General features: G+C 39.0%; 1 protein-coding gene across 1 annotated transcript in view; it reads right to left on the bottom strand.

Moving 5' to 3' along the window:
- The window catches only part of LOC116551942 (C2 calcium-dependent domain-containing protein 6-like), a 94,875-nt gene extending 83,131 nt beyond the window's left edge, over positions 1-11,744 (bottom strand). Inside the window, exon 1 of the mRNA XM_032278657.1 lies at positions 10,716-11,744. Coding sequence (XP_032134548.1) covers positions 10,716-10,946 — 231 coding nt within the window. The 5' untranslated portion in view covers positions 10,947-11,744. The remainder of the gene's footprint in view (positions 1-10,715) is intronic.
- Between the last annotated feature and the right edge of the window lie 5,471 nt (positions 11,745-17,215).

Here is a 17,215-nt window from a genome sequence, read left to right as displayed (position 1 = left end):
AAATTGTGTGCCATTAACATACATTTATAATTACTGTTTTGTGTATTTGTCTTTTAAATCACATAGCAAATAAGAGGAGTTACAAACCCAAAATACAATGATACTGGCTTTCATATCTACCTTTGATGTTAACTTCATTGGAGTTTTTTATTTCTTTGTATGGCTTCAAGTTATTGTCTAGTGTCCTTTTATTTCAACTTGAAGGACTCTCTTTAGCATTTCTTGTAGGGCATGTCCACTAATGGTAAATTCACTCAGTTTTTTTGTTTTGTCTTTTTTAAAAAATCAGAGATATCTTAATTTCTCCTTCATTTTTGAATCATAGTATTTTTGGTTACAGAATTCCTGGTTAATAGCACTTCTTTTAGCCCTTTAAGAATGTCATCCCTATCTTCTGGAATCCATGGGTTTTTTAATGAGAAATATGCTTTTAATCTTATTGAGGATAACTTGTAGATGACAAATTGCTTCTCTCTTGCTGCTTTCAGGATTGTTTCTTTATCCTGGGCTTTTGACAACTGATTATAATGTGTCTCAGTACAGAGCTCTCTGCATTTGTCCTTCTTGGAGTTTGTTGAGATTCTTCAATGGGTAGATTCCTATATTTTATCAAATTTGGGAAGTTTTCAGCCATTGCTTCAAACATTATTTTGTTATTTCTCTCTCTTCTCCCCTTCTGGTATTCACATTAAGGATACATCACTACGCTTAATGGTGTCCCACAGGTCTCTTAGGCTCTGTTCATTTTTCCTCTTTCTTTTTGCTTTATGCTCCCCAGATTGGATCATTTCAAATGTCCTAGCTTCAAGGCACAGATTCTTTCTTCTGCCTGCTTAAACCTATTAACTCTTAGTGGGTTTTTTTATTTTAGCTATTGTACTTTTCAGGTCCAGAATTTTAGTTTTTATCATTTCCATTTATTTATTGATATCCTCTATTTGTTTTTACTTCATTCTCCTGGTTTCCTTTAGCTCTTTGAGCATATTAAATATACTTGATTTAAAGTCTTTGTCTAAAAATTCTAATATCTGTGCACTTCCTCAGAGACAGTTTATGTTCACTTTTTTTCTGTGAAGAGGCCATACTTTCTTATTTCATTGCATGCTTTTTTGTTGGAAATTAGAGATTTTAAATACTATAAGTTGGTAACCCTGGAAATTAGATTCTTCCTCCTCTCAGGATAGTTTTATTTGTTTGCTCACTTGCTGTGAACGGCAGCTGTTTAGTGACTTCTAAACTACTTATGTAAAGTCCATATTCTTTTTCATGTGTGGTCTCTAAAGTCTCTGTTCCTTTAACAGATATTTCCTTTACCTCCAGAAGACATACACGAGAGAGAGAGAAAGAGAGAGAGAGAGAGAGAGAGAGAGAGAGAGAGAGAGAGAGAGAAGATAGGGAGAGAGAGGAAAAAAAGAAATAAAAAAGAAAAACTCTCTCAGTTCCATCTTTGAAAATTAGCTGTCTGTGTTAGGACACTCCTCCAATGTTTAGCCAGGTAATTTACATCTCTGTAAATCTCTGATCATTTTCATTTATCATTCATTTTCTCCTTGTACTAAGCCTATAGAGCAGCCACAGATGAAAGCTTAGAGTCTTCTCAAGTCTCTCCCAAGTGTACATCTTGTCTTGGACATGCATGTGGTTTTCTTAATTCCCCTATACACACAGGCACTTTTGAATGTCCTAATTTCTCAGAGAAACTCTCTCCCTAGAGTGTCTTGGTACTCTATTGTATCTCAGTTCTAATCTTTTGCCCCAGATGGCCATGGGTTAGCTGGTTGTCTTACAAAATTTTAGGATAATGCCTGTTACTTTTCCTTCTTCAATGAGCTCCAAGTTAGGTGAAACAAAAGCCAGTAACTTATGTCAGTCTTTAAGGTAGGCACCAGACAGGTTAGAACAGACAAACACTCTTCTTTGAGAATAAGGTCTGCTCTGCTCCCTCCAGAAGAAAGGACTAGGGTCCCACACTGGGAATATGGACTGGCACTTTCAAGACTGCTGCTAAGTCAAGGAAGAGGTTGGGATGAGTGCAAGGAAAACATCACAGATGCTTTCCTACTGATTTTAAGTTATCTTTTTCTTGCTTCAGCATTCACTTGGTTGTAGTAAATATTTGCCTATTTTCCAGAGCTCTAAAAAGAGAACTTGGAGCTATCTATTCTATCATTTTGCTAACATCCCTCCATCTGGCAGCCTTTGGTGTCACACAGTATAGGGGTAAAGGAAGTATGTGTCTCTTACCTCTAGAACTTGAAGAGGCCTACCATAGTTGTGCTTCCTTCTTGACTGTGGGATGTGCAAAATGCAATAATTTGTCATTTACTTTGTACGGGATGCCCTAGCATGTCCTAGGCCACTGGACTATTAAAAATTTTATTGATATGTCAAAGTCTTAAATCTCCATAGGGTTTATCTGCCATTCTCTGGAGTGGCCTTTAATGTACTTTCCACTCCCTGCTCATCTAGTCCAATGAACATAAATAAACTGGACCAATATGATGTTCTGCAGACCTCCAAATAGTCCAAGTCCCTAAAGACCATATTATAAGAGAGAGTAGGATAATTAATGGAGCCCACATCATAGCCATAAATGTATACTGCTAGCCATTCCAACTAAATGTGAACTGTTTGTGGTCCCCCTTTCTTAAAACAATAGATTCAATGGCCATGTTAAAAAGTACCTGAGTTCATGCTGATATAGTTTAGCTAAGATATCGCATTTGGCAACGAAGCTTCAACTGGGGTTACTACTTGATTGAATTTCTAATTGTCCGCTGTCATCCTCCAGGATCCATCAGACTTTTGCAAAGGCCAGACAGATTTATTAAATGGGAGATGGAATGAAAGTTATCACCCTTGCATACTTTAGGTCTCTAGAAGTGAAATTATCTCTGCTATTCCTTCTTGGATGTGACATTGTTTTTGAATTACTATATGGCCAAGGTAGAAGAGTAGGGAAATTTCAGAGACTTCTATTTTGCCTTTCACAGTATGATGGCTCTTACAGATTAAAAAATCAATGTAAAAAATTTTGCCAGTTGTCAAGTATATCCATTGTAATCATACATTTAGGGAATGAGGAAATGATCACTACATGGGAGTATGGATCCACTCTGAGCCAGACCTAGGCCAGAACTCCATTTATTAGTTGGCCTCATAAACCTATACTCTAAGAGAAGGGACATTATGCTTTGGGTTCCTGGATAGTAATGTCAGCTAGATCCTGTATCCCACAATCCTCAAAATATTTGGGTATTCTCATTTCCCTGGTGGACAATTATCAAGTAAATGGCTGAGATCCTTTGGTGAAGGAATAAGGATATCATTAATTTTACATTTGCCACGGTGGTATAGGGTCCTCCCTAAGCATCTGGCCTCTCCCTGAAATAATAGGTTCCAGGTATGAAAACTAACATTCAGAAACTAGCTAAGGTATTGTGACTTTTTATTCAGGCAGCTGTCTTCGGTTTCGTAAGCATCCATTATTGATTTTGTTTTGTTGTATAAATTAAGCAAATACTCTTGCTGATTGCTCATTCTTGTCTCTAAGAATATGTGCTCTATAAATTACCCCATACCTGCCTGCTGATATGCTGCCTGGCTGCCACTGACCTTACCACACATTACAATAATTATACCTTCCCAAGCCCTGTGATTTCAAGATTCTATCATCCTTATTGATACTGGGGAGTTCAGCTCTGCTTCTCAGTGATGCTGGTGCCCTTTTCACCGGTACGTTTCTTATTGATTTGGTAAACTTAGAATCCACCAAATCCTCCAGGACATATAGTCATACAGTGGCTTTTCTAGCCATACACAGTATTTCCACTCTAGTATGCCCATTTCTGAGTCTTTGATTCATGCTTTCACCATCTGACAAAGTCGCTCATGTGTTTACACTTAAAATCATTTTCTCCAAACTTCCAAAAGCTGTCCTAGCACTACTGTAGCCCTGCTTCCCAGGGTCCTCCCCAGGTGTGAAATCCTGCAACACAGGAAAATGCTTCCATACCAGTAAGCTCTATCTTGTTTGAAATTTTGTGTTCTACTCTCTGTTCACAATTCAACACCCTCAGGATCTAGCCCCACACATATTATCCTGATTCCTGACAGTAGATATTGATAGGTTCTACATCTTCTTTGGGATATAGTGCCTTTCTTCTTTTAGCTGACCCAGCACTTCCCCAGATGGAATACATTGTGATTTAACCTTAGTTATTGATCTGGTAGCCAAAGGGGAAGGTGGGGGTGGATCCTGAAGGGAATAGGGGAAAATCCATGTTATCTTGAAATTCAGAAGCCTCTGCATCATCAGGCAAGGAGAAAGGACTAGCCTTTAACACAGAGGAATGTTACTGGAATACTTCTATATTCCCAGAGGGTTGAGAACACAGAGACCAAGCCCCCTCCCCGAGCCAACCCCCCTGGCAGGCCCCAGTGTGTGCTGTTCCCCTCCCTGTGTCCATGTGTCCTCATTGTTCAGCTCCCACTTGTAAGTGAGAACACACGGTGTTTGGTTTTCTGTGTTTTAACCACTATCATATGCAGAGTTCTAAGATGGCTCCCAAGATTCTTGGCCCCAGTGAACACACACCTTCTGCCGGTTATTCAATCAAACATAATTCAAATGCTGCTATAAAAGAATTTTGCAGATTAATTAAAGACCCAAATCAGTTCATCTTAAATTAAGGAGATTCTCTGGGTGGGCCTGACCTACTCACAAATCCTGTGTTAGTCTATTTGTGTAGCTATGACACAATACCTCAGATTAGGTAACTGATCAAGAAAATAAATTTATTTCTTACAGTTTTGAAGGCTAGGAAGCCCAAGGTCCAGGGCCCACATCTGGTGAGGGTCTTTATGCTGCATCATTCCATAGAGGAAAGCAAGTGGATGAGAGAAGAAAAAGGCAGCCACACTCATCTTTTTTATCAGGAGCCCACACCCAGGATAATGGCATTATTTCATTCAGGAGGGCAAAGCCCTCATTGCCTAATCACCTCTTAAAGGTCCCGTCTCTCAACACTGCGGCAGCAGGGATTAAGTTTCCAACACATGAACTTTGGTGGACACATTCAAACCAGAGCAAGTCCTTTAAATCTGGGCCTACAGGTCAGATAGGAAAGTACACATTTAAAGCATGAGAAATTTTCTGTTACTATCTTTGAAGATGAAGAAGACCATGTAGCAAGGAATACATGTGGCTTCTAGGAGCTGAGGGCAGTTCCCAGCTGAAAGCAAACAAAGAAATGCGGACCTCAGTCCCTACAACTACAAAGAACTAAATTCTATAACAACCTGAATGAGTTTAGAGATAGATTCTGCCCCAGAGGCTTGAGATAAGCACACAGCCTGGCCAACACCTTGATTTCAGCTTTGTGATACCCTGAGTAGAGAACATATCCACACTGTACCTAACTTCCAACCTACAGAGGTGTGAGCTAATAAATAGATGATGTTTTAAGCTGCTATATTTGTGGCAATTTTTTATACAGCAATACAGATGCTCCTTAACTTACAATAAGATTACATTCCAATAATCTCATCATATGTTGAAAATATCATTAAGCAGAAAATCCATTTAATACATATAACCTATCAAATTTCATAGCTTAGCATAGCTATTTTAAACATCCTCAAATACTTACCCTACAGTTGGACAAAATCATTTAACACAGTCTGTCATGTAATTTATAGAATACTGTATTGAAAGTTAAAAAAAAAAAAAATGACTCACTGCTGCTGCCCAGCATGCTAATTCATGCTGCATATCGCCAACCCAGGGAAAAGATCAAAATTCAAACTTTGAAGTACTGTTTCCACTGAATACATATCGCTTTCACACTACCACAAAGTCAAATAATCATAAATAGAACAATTGTTAGTTGAGGACTCTCGGTGTAATACCAAATACAGCCACCACTTTAATATCAGTGAGTTTGAAATCTGCTACCCAGAGGAGCCTCTCAAAAAAGTGGCTCAAGATCTCCTTCCTAACTAAAAATGATCATCACTGCAACATGATGGTCTTAACCTAATGTGAACTAGGTACTGTATCCCACAGATAGCAGCAATCCTGCTTGCAAGTAATCCTAATATTCCTTCAGTGATCACAAAAAGAATTGGAATTGTGTTTCTTAAAATAGTAGATACACTAGAATGGGGCAATAAACAGATGGCTTTTGGTTTTTAGCTGTGTGATTTCCTCCAGAGTAACATCACTAATATTTGAGGGTTCATACTTAACTTTCCTTTTTTTGTGTATATCACTACATATGATAGTCAGCCTTTTAAAAATATGACACTTTTGAAAACTATAAAACATTAAATATAAATTTAAGAAGTATTTAAAAAGTAAAGCGAAAGTTGGGGGAGGGGAGATAAATGGAAGAGAGTGGGAGAGGAGGAGGGGAAACTGGCCATTAAAAATTTAACCTGAAAAGGAGAATTAAATTGATCCCCAACCTTTGCAGAAGCTCAATAAACATGGTCTTATTTATAAGTATTAACTTCTGAGAAATCTTTGTTGTTATGTATTTTTCAAGAATTGCATTGTTCAACTTTTAAAGTGTACAACAAACTCTTAGTTATGTTGAAATTTTTGTTTCAAAGTATATAACAACACTCCTGATTTTTGTAGGTTGATTTTGTATCCTGCAACTTTACTGAATTTATCAGTTTTAACAGTTTTTGGTGAACTATTCAAAGTTTATAAAGTATATATCATGTCATCAGCAAATATAAGATATATATAAGACCATGTTGTCAGTAAATAGAGGCAATTTCGCTTCTTCTTCTCCTATCTGGATGCTTTATATTTATTTTCCTTGCCCAATTGCTCTGGCTAGGACTTCTAGTACAATGTTAAATAGAAGTGGTGAGAATGGGTATCCTCGCAATGTTTCTGAACTTACAGAAAAAGCTTTCAGCTTTTCACCATTGAGTGTGATGTTAGCTGTGAGATTTCATATATGATATGCTGAAGAGATATCTCCATTCCCATGTCATTGCAGCAGTATTCTCAACAGCCAAGATATGGAAGCAAGCTAAGTACTCATCAGTGAAAGAGCATATAAAGAAAATGTGGTGTATATACACAACAGAATACTATTCAGCCTTTTAAAAAAGAAGAAAATTCTGTCATTTGCAACAACATGGATGAGCCTGGAGGACATTACGCTAAGTGAAAAAATGCCAGGTACAGAAAGAGAAAAGCTGCATGGTCTCCCTTGTAGGTGTAATCTAAAAATGTAGAACTCATAGAAGTAGAGAACACAATGGTAGTTACCAGAGGCTGAGGAGCAGGAAAAAGAAATGTTGCTCAAAGGGTACAAAATTTCTGTTAGAGGGGAGGAATAAGTTTTAGTGATCTACTGCACAGCATGATGCTAATGTTAACAGACTTTGAATGTTCTCACCACAAAGAAATGTAAGTATGTGTGGTGATGGTTATGTCAATTAGCTTGATTTAATCATTCCACAAGGTATATATCTATCATAACATCACATTGTACCCCCAAAATATAAACAATTATTTTTTAATTAAATATAAAATAAACCAAAAACTATAAAAATAAATGATATAACAAATACTTTAGTCATATTGAGAAAATTTGTTTTATAGGTCTTGGATAATTTTATTGTTGCATTTGACTGGTTTAATGTGTTTTATGTATATGATTTCATAGTTTAAGGTAACTGGATGACAATTACTGTATTGTCATAAAAATATCAAACTTATATATGTATTTGATGTGTAATCTCATGCTTTGTAATGTTTTGATAACCTTTATTTTAGAAGTCTATTTCGAATGTGCATTTTAATATAAATACAAAATAATTTGGAAAGTTAAAAAATTCCTTTAGAATACTAACGTTCAATTCATCCTTTAACAACCTGGCTAAAATACTGCTTCCCCCTCATTTTACTACTTTTTACTTCTTCATTCTCATATTAGCAGAGCTCTCTTCAACGGCAGCATCATCAGCAAAACAACTCTGCCAAATTTCTATCAGAATCCTGAGCAAAGGCTGTAAACATTAATCTCATAAAGGCTTCTGATGCCACCTCAAATTTCTCCTGAACCTGCAGATAACTTTTATTTCAGTTAATTCCATTGTGCCTTTCATCTCTGCTACCTTTGGCCCCACCTTGAATGGAAGTCCCTTGTAACACTTCTTCTTAAGTCTGTAAAAGCTGTACATTCACTCACATTGTCTGCACTTCTTCCCCAGTGATTTTTCTTACCCACTCTCCTCTTTAAAATCCCACATATTTACCTTTTCCTAGAATACTCTTACTTCCTACCCCTAATTGAATCCTCACTCTCCTTGTATTAATTATTTGACATTTACCAGTGTGCTGGCACAACTATTAATATATGCCTCACAAAATACTTATTCCAGTTTGAAGTGTTCTTGCCCTCAAGAGATTCAGTCTAGTGTTTAAGACAGACAAGTAAAAACAAAACAATTACAGTTTCATTAGAAGAAAAATGATCAAGGAAAAGGGAAAATTTTGTCTCCACCCTTTCTCCAACCCAGCAAGTTAACTGATTTCATTGGCCAGACATTGCCATTCATGGTACAGGTTACATGTACTCATTCTTTGAGGCTAGTATTACCCCAATGCAAAAACCAGACCAGGATACAACAACAAAAAAGAAATCTACAAGTCAATATCCCTAATGAACATAGATGCAAAAATATTCAACAAAATACTAGCAAACTGAATCAACAGCACATCAAAAAGATAATAACATACCATGATCAAATTGGATTTATCCCAGGGAATGCAAGGATGGTTCAACACATGCAAATCAGTAAACATCAAACATCATATCAACAGAATTAAGGGCAAAAACCAAATGATCATTTCAATCATTTCAAATGCTTTTCAACAAAAAGCATTTGATAAAATTCAACATCCCTTCATGATTAAAAAAAAAAAATTCAACAAATTAGCATAGAAGGAATGTACTTCAACATAATAAAGCCCATATATAACAAATGCATGGCTAACATCATACTGAATGGGGAAAAGCTAAAAACCTTTCCTCTAAGAACTAGAATAAGAGAAGGATGCCCATTTCCACTACTGTATTGAAAGTCCTAGCCAGAGTAATTAGGCAAGAGAAAAAAAACAAAAGGCATCCAAACTGGAAAAGGAAAAGTCAAATTGTCCCTGTTTGCTAATGATATGACCTTTTAGCTGGAAAAACCTATAGATTCCGATAAAAAAAACTCTTACATCTGATAAATAAATTCACTTAAGTTACAGGATACAAAATCAACATGATGGTATGAAACTAGAAATCAGTAACAGAAAATTTGGAAAATTCACAAATACATGGAAATTAACAACAGACTTCTGAACAACTAATGGCTCAAAGAAAAGATCAAATAGAAATAAAAAAAAATTTTGAGACCAACAAAAATAGAAATACAATATACCCAAACTTATGGGATGCTGCAAAACAGTTATAAGATCCAAGTTTATAACAACAAATGTCTACACCAAAAAAAAAAATGATCTCAAATAAACAACCTAGCTTTACACTTCCAATAACTGGATAACAAAAACAAAGTAAGCCCAAAGTTAGCAGAAGAAAAAAAATAATAAAAATTGGAGCAGAAATAAACAAAATAGAGAACAGAAAAATCATTTTAAAAATTAATGAAAATAAGGACTGAATAGCAAAAAGCACTATAAATAGTCAACAAACAACTGTTGAATTATAAGAAAGTATTTGTGACACTTATCACAGATGAAGTGTAGTATTCCCTAAAGGATTTTTGAAAATGTTCTAAAATCCTCTAACAACTTTGAAAAGGTAAGTTTCAATTGGATTCCCCTTTGCCATTTAGGTCTTCATGCTAAGTATAGTGGTAAACTCAAGAGTTTCGGGAGGCCAATAATTCACTTTGTAGACAGGATGCAGATTTGCTTCTGCAGATTCAGTCTGTAATAACCTCACGAATGAAAACAAGGGTAACTAAAGTTTCTGAAGTTTTGCCCTGTAACCAAATAAATGAAATCCCAGTGATGATGATGGTGACAGAAGCTAACTTTTATTGAGTCTGTACTTTTTTCTTTGTTCTGTGCTAAGGACTTTATGTCATTATTTCTTTCGTTCTCCTTTAAGTAAGGTAGGTAGTAATCGTCTTCATTGAACAGTGAATAAAACAAGACTCTAACAAATAATTGCCCAAGGTCCCACAGGGCAACTCTGCCTTGGGTATTACCACCCTATAATGTAGAGGGTGTCGAAAGGATTAAAGGAAGCCACGCGTGGTGGTTCATACCTGTGATTCCAGCACTCTGGGAAGCCGAGGCAGGCGGATCACCTGAGGTCAGGAGTTCAAGACCAGCCTGACCAACATGGTGAAACCCCGTCTTTACTAAAAATACAAAAATTAGCCTGGCATGGTGGGTGGCGCCTATAATGCCAGCTGCTCATGAGGCTGAGGCAGGAGAATCGTTTGAACCCGGGAGGCAAAGGTTGTGGTGAGCCGAGATCACGCGACTGCACTCCAGCCTGGGCGAGAGACAGACTCTATCTCAAAAAAAAAAAAAAAAAGATTAACGGGTTCAACGTATGCTAATTGAATAAAGATGCAGTTGCTACACATTAAACCCTTTAATCGTATGGCCACCCTCCAGGTGCCCTGCTGGCTCCAGTCCTCCAGGTCCCCGCCAGGCCCCAACTCACATTCAGCAGCCGGTTCCCGGTGCTCTCCTGGTTCTTGTCTTTAGGCAGAGCCATCCTGCCCTGGTCCGAGATATTACGAACCGAAGAAATCTGCGACCCTCTGATGTTCATCATATCCGACTTGCTGTAGGGATTCCTCTGCAATAGAGGGGTGGGGGACAGGGTTTGGACTCGCCCGTCGCGGTTATCCAACGTGTAGAAAGGCCTATTTGTCTCCAGGGGTGGCTCCATCTCTCCATCTTCCGGTGCCCGTCTGCGCCCAACCGCCGGCCCACTACCGCGCAGGCGTGATCCTCCCGCGGCCTTTCATGCCTTTTTCCAGCCTGTGCGTGCCGCCTTGAGTGACCCATTCAGTTGGGGCCTCTGCTGGGAGTGGCGGGAGGCCAGCTTTGGAGGCATGCATGCTTAGCGAGCCTGGAGTGTCTGCTGCAAGCACTTGCCAGGCCATTTCAGTCTCCTTTAGAAGGAAGTCAGAGCCGGCTGGTGCAGAGCAAGGCCCCTCACCACTGGGCCCAACCACTTTATTCACTGTCTTGTCCGCCCTTTAACCCCTCGTGAATCCTTTTCTCCGTACACCATTTCGTTCTAGAAGATTTACAGTATCAGTCATTACTTCCTCTACACTATCACCTGAGCTCCTGATGTTAAATATACAAGTCTGCTTCGACATCTTTACCCAAATGTTCCACAGACACATAACACGTTAATATTCATCTTTCCTCTTAAATTTCCAATAGGTTCCAAAGTCATTTGATGCAGCATTGTCATATCCACAAAATCTTAAAAATTCGGACACATTTTAAAATCCTGACCCTAAATATCTGAATCTTACCTTTTCCCTTTCTGGCACCTAGTTTGGGACATCACACTCGAGACAGTTGCAATGATTTACTCATGGGTCTGCCAACCTGCTGTCACCCATCCCTTTAAAGGCCCCCATATTAGTCCTTTGCAGCAGCGGATGGAGCTAAAGGCCATTATCCTAAGCAGTCTAACACAGGACTAGAAAACGAAATACTGTATGTTCTCACATATAAGTGCAAGCTAAACAAGAACACATGGACACAAAGAGGGCCCCTATCTGACGGAGAGGTAGGGGTGGGAGGAAGGAAGAGGATCAAAAACTACCTTTTGGGTACTAGGCTTATTAGCTGGGTGATGAAATAATCTGTACAGTCCCATGACACAAAATTTACCTATATAACAAACCTGCACATGTACCCTTGAACCTAAAAGTTAAATTAAATATATAAATACAAACAAAACAAAACCAGAAAATTCCAGAACTTCTTTATTGTACACAAAAATTTTAATTTGTTTATATGGAAACCAAAGGTCTACCAAATGTACTCTCCTAGCTTAGGATAATTATTTATTATTATTTTTGGAATCTATTCCTCTTTTATTCAAGGACCAGCTCAGAGGTCAACTTTTAGTTAATTCTTATAACCCTGTACACATACCCAAAAGGCAGAGTTAACTGCTATATCCAAGCTACTTCTTGGCATATCCCTGTCAGCCTAAATAATGAGAGGGAGACTCTCTGAAAGAAAATGATGTTTATTCCGGAGTAGGCATTGCAATGAGAATACAAGTGCCACAGTAAACTATGTGCATATACAGGGAGCTAAAGGAAGACAATGGTTGTTAAAGCAAAAATGATTGTTTTGAGAGAATCAATAACAAGGATGTTGACAGTCAGACATTGGACAGGCAGTTGTTGGGCAAATGTCCTCCCAGAAGTATTTTTTGTATGTAAAGTTGTGATGGCCTTTGTGCAAGGTGTGGTTTTGTACAGTCTTTTATGATAAGCCTTGTTACCAGGCATCTGTGCATGAAAATCCTCCTTTCATGGCCTTCCCAGCTCTATCTGTTAGAGTTTTTAATGCAATAACTACAACTTGATTTTGACAACTTTCACATCCTATTAGTGGGCTCACACTATTAGTTGCTAATCTCAAAAGACAGAGTTCTTTGGGGGCAGGAACCTGCACCTCACCTTGTGCTCCATAGGGTACATGGCCCAATATCCCAAGGACTTTAATACATTTGTCATTATTTCAGATTTATTCTATGTGGTGTATCAATTATTGCACCCAATGAAACTTGCTGTCCAGCAGCTCACTCTGTTCTTAGGGCTCATGTTATGCAACATAAGGTATACAGCATCACAGATGAAGTTATCTTCTTATTTTTAAAAATTTTAACCTAAATGTAACCAAACCTTTTGACCTAACCTCCAGTCTATAGGAAATGCAGGAGATTGAGGAACAAATTAAGTGATGTCACTAGGAAAAAGACAATTCAAAAATGTAGGTGGGACACTCTAAAGCAAAACTGGCTTGGACTTCTTCAAAAAAAATGTCATGGTAAATTAGAATGGTACTGCCAACGCTGGAAAACAGCTTGGCAGTTTAAAAACTAAATATGTAACTACATATAACCCATCTATTTCACTCCTGAGCATTCATCTCAGAGAAATGAAAAGTGAATGTTCACACAAAAATTGTGCATGAATGTTCACAGCAGTGAATTCCAGTTCACAAACTGGAATGAGCCCAGATCCTTCAATAGGTCAATGATTTAAACCAAACAAAACAGTAAAAGGAAATGAACTATTGATACACATAACAACTGAGATGACTCTCCAGGGAATTATGCTGAACAGAAAAAAAAAGCCAATCCCATAAAATTACATACTGTATGATTCATTTTATAACATTATTGAAATGACAAAGTTTTAGAAATAAAGACAGTTTAATAGTTGCCAGGGTTTAGAGTTGGGGTGCAAGAAGAGTACAAGGAGGAAATGGATGTGGTTATAAAAGGGAAACTCTGGCCAGGTGCAGTGGCTCTCAATGTAATCCCAGAACTTTGGGAGGCTTAGACGGGCAGCTCACTTGAGCCCAGGAGTTGGAGACCAGCCTGGCCAACATGACGAAACTTCATCTCTACTAAAAATACAAAAATTTGCCAGGCATGGTGGTGCATGCCTGTAATCCCAGCTACTCTGGAGGCTGAGGCACGAGAATGGCTTGAATCTGGAAGGTGGAGCTTGCAGTAAGCCGAGATGGTGCCACTGGACTACAGCCTGGGTGACACAGTGAAACTCTGTCTCAAAAATAAAATAAATAAAAGGGAAACATGAGGAATTCTTGTGATTCGGGAACTGTTCAATATCTTGATTGTGGTACTAGATACACAAACTGACACAAGTGATAAAATTCTATAGAACTTGAAACACAGAGAAGTATATAACTGTTGGCACTTTATATCAGCAAAAGTCCTTATTTCTAGAAGATGCATGCTGACATATTCAGGTGAGTGCCATCTTAGCAACTTACTTTCAAAAGCTTTCAAAAGAAAAGGGGGGATACACAAAGAAAGATAAAGCAAATGGGGCAAAATTTTTAACAATTATTATTCTTTTTTAACAACTATTAAATCTAGGTTGATCTAGATGACAGTTGCAATTAAAGTATCTTTGAACATTTTTTAATAAAAAATCCTAAGGACTCACTCACATCTATAGCATTTTTCTCATCCTGTATCTACACCAGAAGTCCTCTCTATCCTATAAGGCACCTGTTCACACCCAACCTTGCCTATAATTCTTTCCTAGATTACTCCACTCCTATGCCTACTAATGTCTCTCTGACTAGATTATGAACCTCTAGAAGGCAGGTACCAAGTTTTATTTATTTATTTATTTATTTATCTATCCTTCCACAAGCCTAGCAGCAATTTGACCAAGATTGAATCACCTACCGCAATCTGAGCTTCATTTTTCATAATAGACTACAAATGACTTATGTAGGCCAGAGGTCCCAAATGCTGGCTACTCTATTGGCTATATCATAATCACCACACTTTTTTCTTCTTCCTTAAGAGATAGGTCTCACTCTGTGGCCCTGGCTAGAGTGCAGTGGCATGATCATAGCGCACTGCAACCTTGAACTCCTGGGTTCACGCGCTCCCCCCAGCCCAGCCTTCCCAGTAGCTGGGTCTACAGGCACACACCACCACACTCAACACATTTTTAAAGTTTTTGTGGAGATGGAGTCTCACTATGTTGCCCAGGCTGATGCCCTGGCCTCAAGTGATCCTCTCACCTCAGCCTCACAACATGTTGGAACATAGGCATGAATCACCATACCTGGCCCTGATATTTTTTTTTAATGTAGTCTTCCAGGTACTGCCTCAGACCTATTAAATCTGAATCTCTGAGGATGAAGCCTGGAAGCATATACGTATATGTTTTGTTCTGTTTGATGGGAGAGAAGAGGCAGGCATTAGCAGATACTGTATTTTGCAACCAGAAAACCCTCACTGGACATCTTGCCTATTGACACCTCAGAAACTCTATTCTTCTACACACACTAATGTGGGGAGAAAGCCAAGAAAAGGTGATGATTTTTTAGCCAATCATGTGATTACAAGGTTAGGACCTCCAATGGGGTTCCAGTTGATCAAGTTTGGCTTCTGCCACAGCAATTTAATAAGACAATGAGAACGTCCAGATGGAGAAATGAGTTAACTATCAGAGCCCCTATGAGTTTTGGTCTGATGCCTTGAGCTGCCTGTTTAGTTCAGGAGGACAGGTCTACTCAATTGCTTGTGCTTGTTAAGTTTCAGGGGCTTTCCTCCCCAAGGTCTAATTGGCTAGGACTTCTTTCTAGAAAACTGAGCTCTTTGTAGCTGGCCAAGGGCTCTGATCAGCAAGGTGCTCCTGTGTTATCTACCCAGGGCAGTGTCTCACCAGGTTGGCAATAAAAGTATTTTAAGTCAGTAATGAGAAATGAGAAACCATGAGTAATGATAAACCATGGTGCCCTACCAATTGGACTGAATCAGCTTGCATGTCAACCTAGTCCACTGTAAGCTGGAGAAAGTTACACGAATTCTCATCGACAGCCTTAGCAACATGCCTCAAGTGTCATTCCCTACTTCCTGGAGACATGCATTAGCAGTGAACTTCTTCCAAACTTCCCAATCATCACGGTCAAACAATCTTTAAGAGACATCAGAGACATCAGGGAAAACATTGAGTTCCCTGTACAAGTCCACCAGGGAAAACAAAGACTTGTACAGGGCTACCAGCTGCTCAGGTTTATGCGCCTCCTGGGTCATTAGGAGATCTGAAGTCTAAGTTGTACTTCCCAGATCTGAAAGAATTCAACAGCAACTATGCCCATGCTAGTTACAGTATTATCAATGTAGCCAGCTTTCCCAAGTGCATTCCACAGCAGCCCTAGCCTTCTTTATTCTCTAGGTTGTTAGGAGCAAACCTCCGTCCAACCCTATATTAGCTTTCTACTGCTGCCATAACAAATCACCACCAAATTAGCAGCTTAGTCAACATGTACTTGCTGTCTTACAGCACTGTATGTCAAAAGTCTGACATAGGCAGCACCAGGCCAAAACCAAGGTATCCACAGAGCTGCATTCCTTTCTTAGCTCTAGGGGAGGATTTGTTTTCTTACTCACTTGGGATGCTCATAGAATTCAGTTCCTTGTGATATGTGACTGACATCCATTTCCTTGCTCATTGTCGGCCAAGGCCCATACTCACCTGCAAGGTCATCACTCTCCTTGGCTCATGGCCCCCTCTTCCATTCTCAAAGCCAGGAATATCACAACTTTTGACCTCTCTCTTTGATCACAGATATGAAAGGCGCTATTCTCTGCTTTTAACGACTCATAAGATCACACTGGACCCGTCTGGATAATACAGGATAATGTCCCCATTTTAAGGTTCACAACCTTAAATATCTGCAAATCCCTTCTGCCATGTAAAGTAGTATATTCACAAGTTCCAGGGATTAGGACATGGACATCTTTAGGAGACATTATGCAGCCTACCACAATCCCCCACATTGATAGCAGCTTTCTCACATTTCTCCTTGATGACACTGCTCGTGTGCTAAGCCTTGGCTCTAATGAGCATGGCTTCCCTGAAGTTTGCTGATGGGGAAGATTATAAACTCCTATACTGCCAGCTTAATGCCAGGATGAGAAGCACTGCTGGTCACAGTGAAAGCTGTAACTGGCAGGGTGCCTTCAGAACTGCCAGCAAATTAACAATTCTGTGGCAGTAGGGAGAATCCCTTTTCAGCAGCTCCAGCCTTACAAACAGCAAGAGATTCCTAGTATAATGTTCACACCAAATTTAGACCTATTCTCAGGGCCACCCATCTCTATCATCAATCTGTCAGTCCTCTTCTGTTCTGACATTCAGTTGCTTGCTAATCAGGGCAGGCCCAATAGTTTTATCGTTGCACTCAACAGCCTTTGGGATATTTTTTCCTATAGCTAGTCTTCTCATCATCTTGACCTCTTTGGTCTCACACACAACAGCTGAGGTATCACTGGATATAGCTCTGAAGAGATCTTTTCCAGTTCAGGACCCATCACAAGAGTGGGATTTCCTGGAAAGCCAAAAACGTCTCTGACAAAAAGCTGGAGAATAGAGATGGTGAATTTCTACTCAAATGTATTGT

The sequence above is a fragment of the Sapajus apella genome, unplaced genomic scaffold, assembly GCF_009761245.1.
Source record: "Sapajus apella isolate SASKATOON/1434 unplaced genomic scaffold, GSC_monkey_1.0 scaffold10, whole genome shotgun sequence".
In the NCBI taxonomy this organism is placed as follows: domain Eukaryota; kingdom Metazoa; phylum Chordata; class Mammalia; order Primates; family Cebidae; genus Sapajus; species Sapajus apella.
The sequence above is the reverse complement of the archived record's forward strand: the minus strand, read 5'-3'. Positions and strand labels throughout refer to the sequence as shown.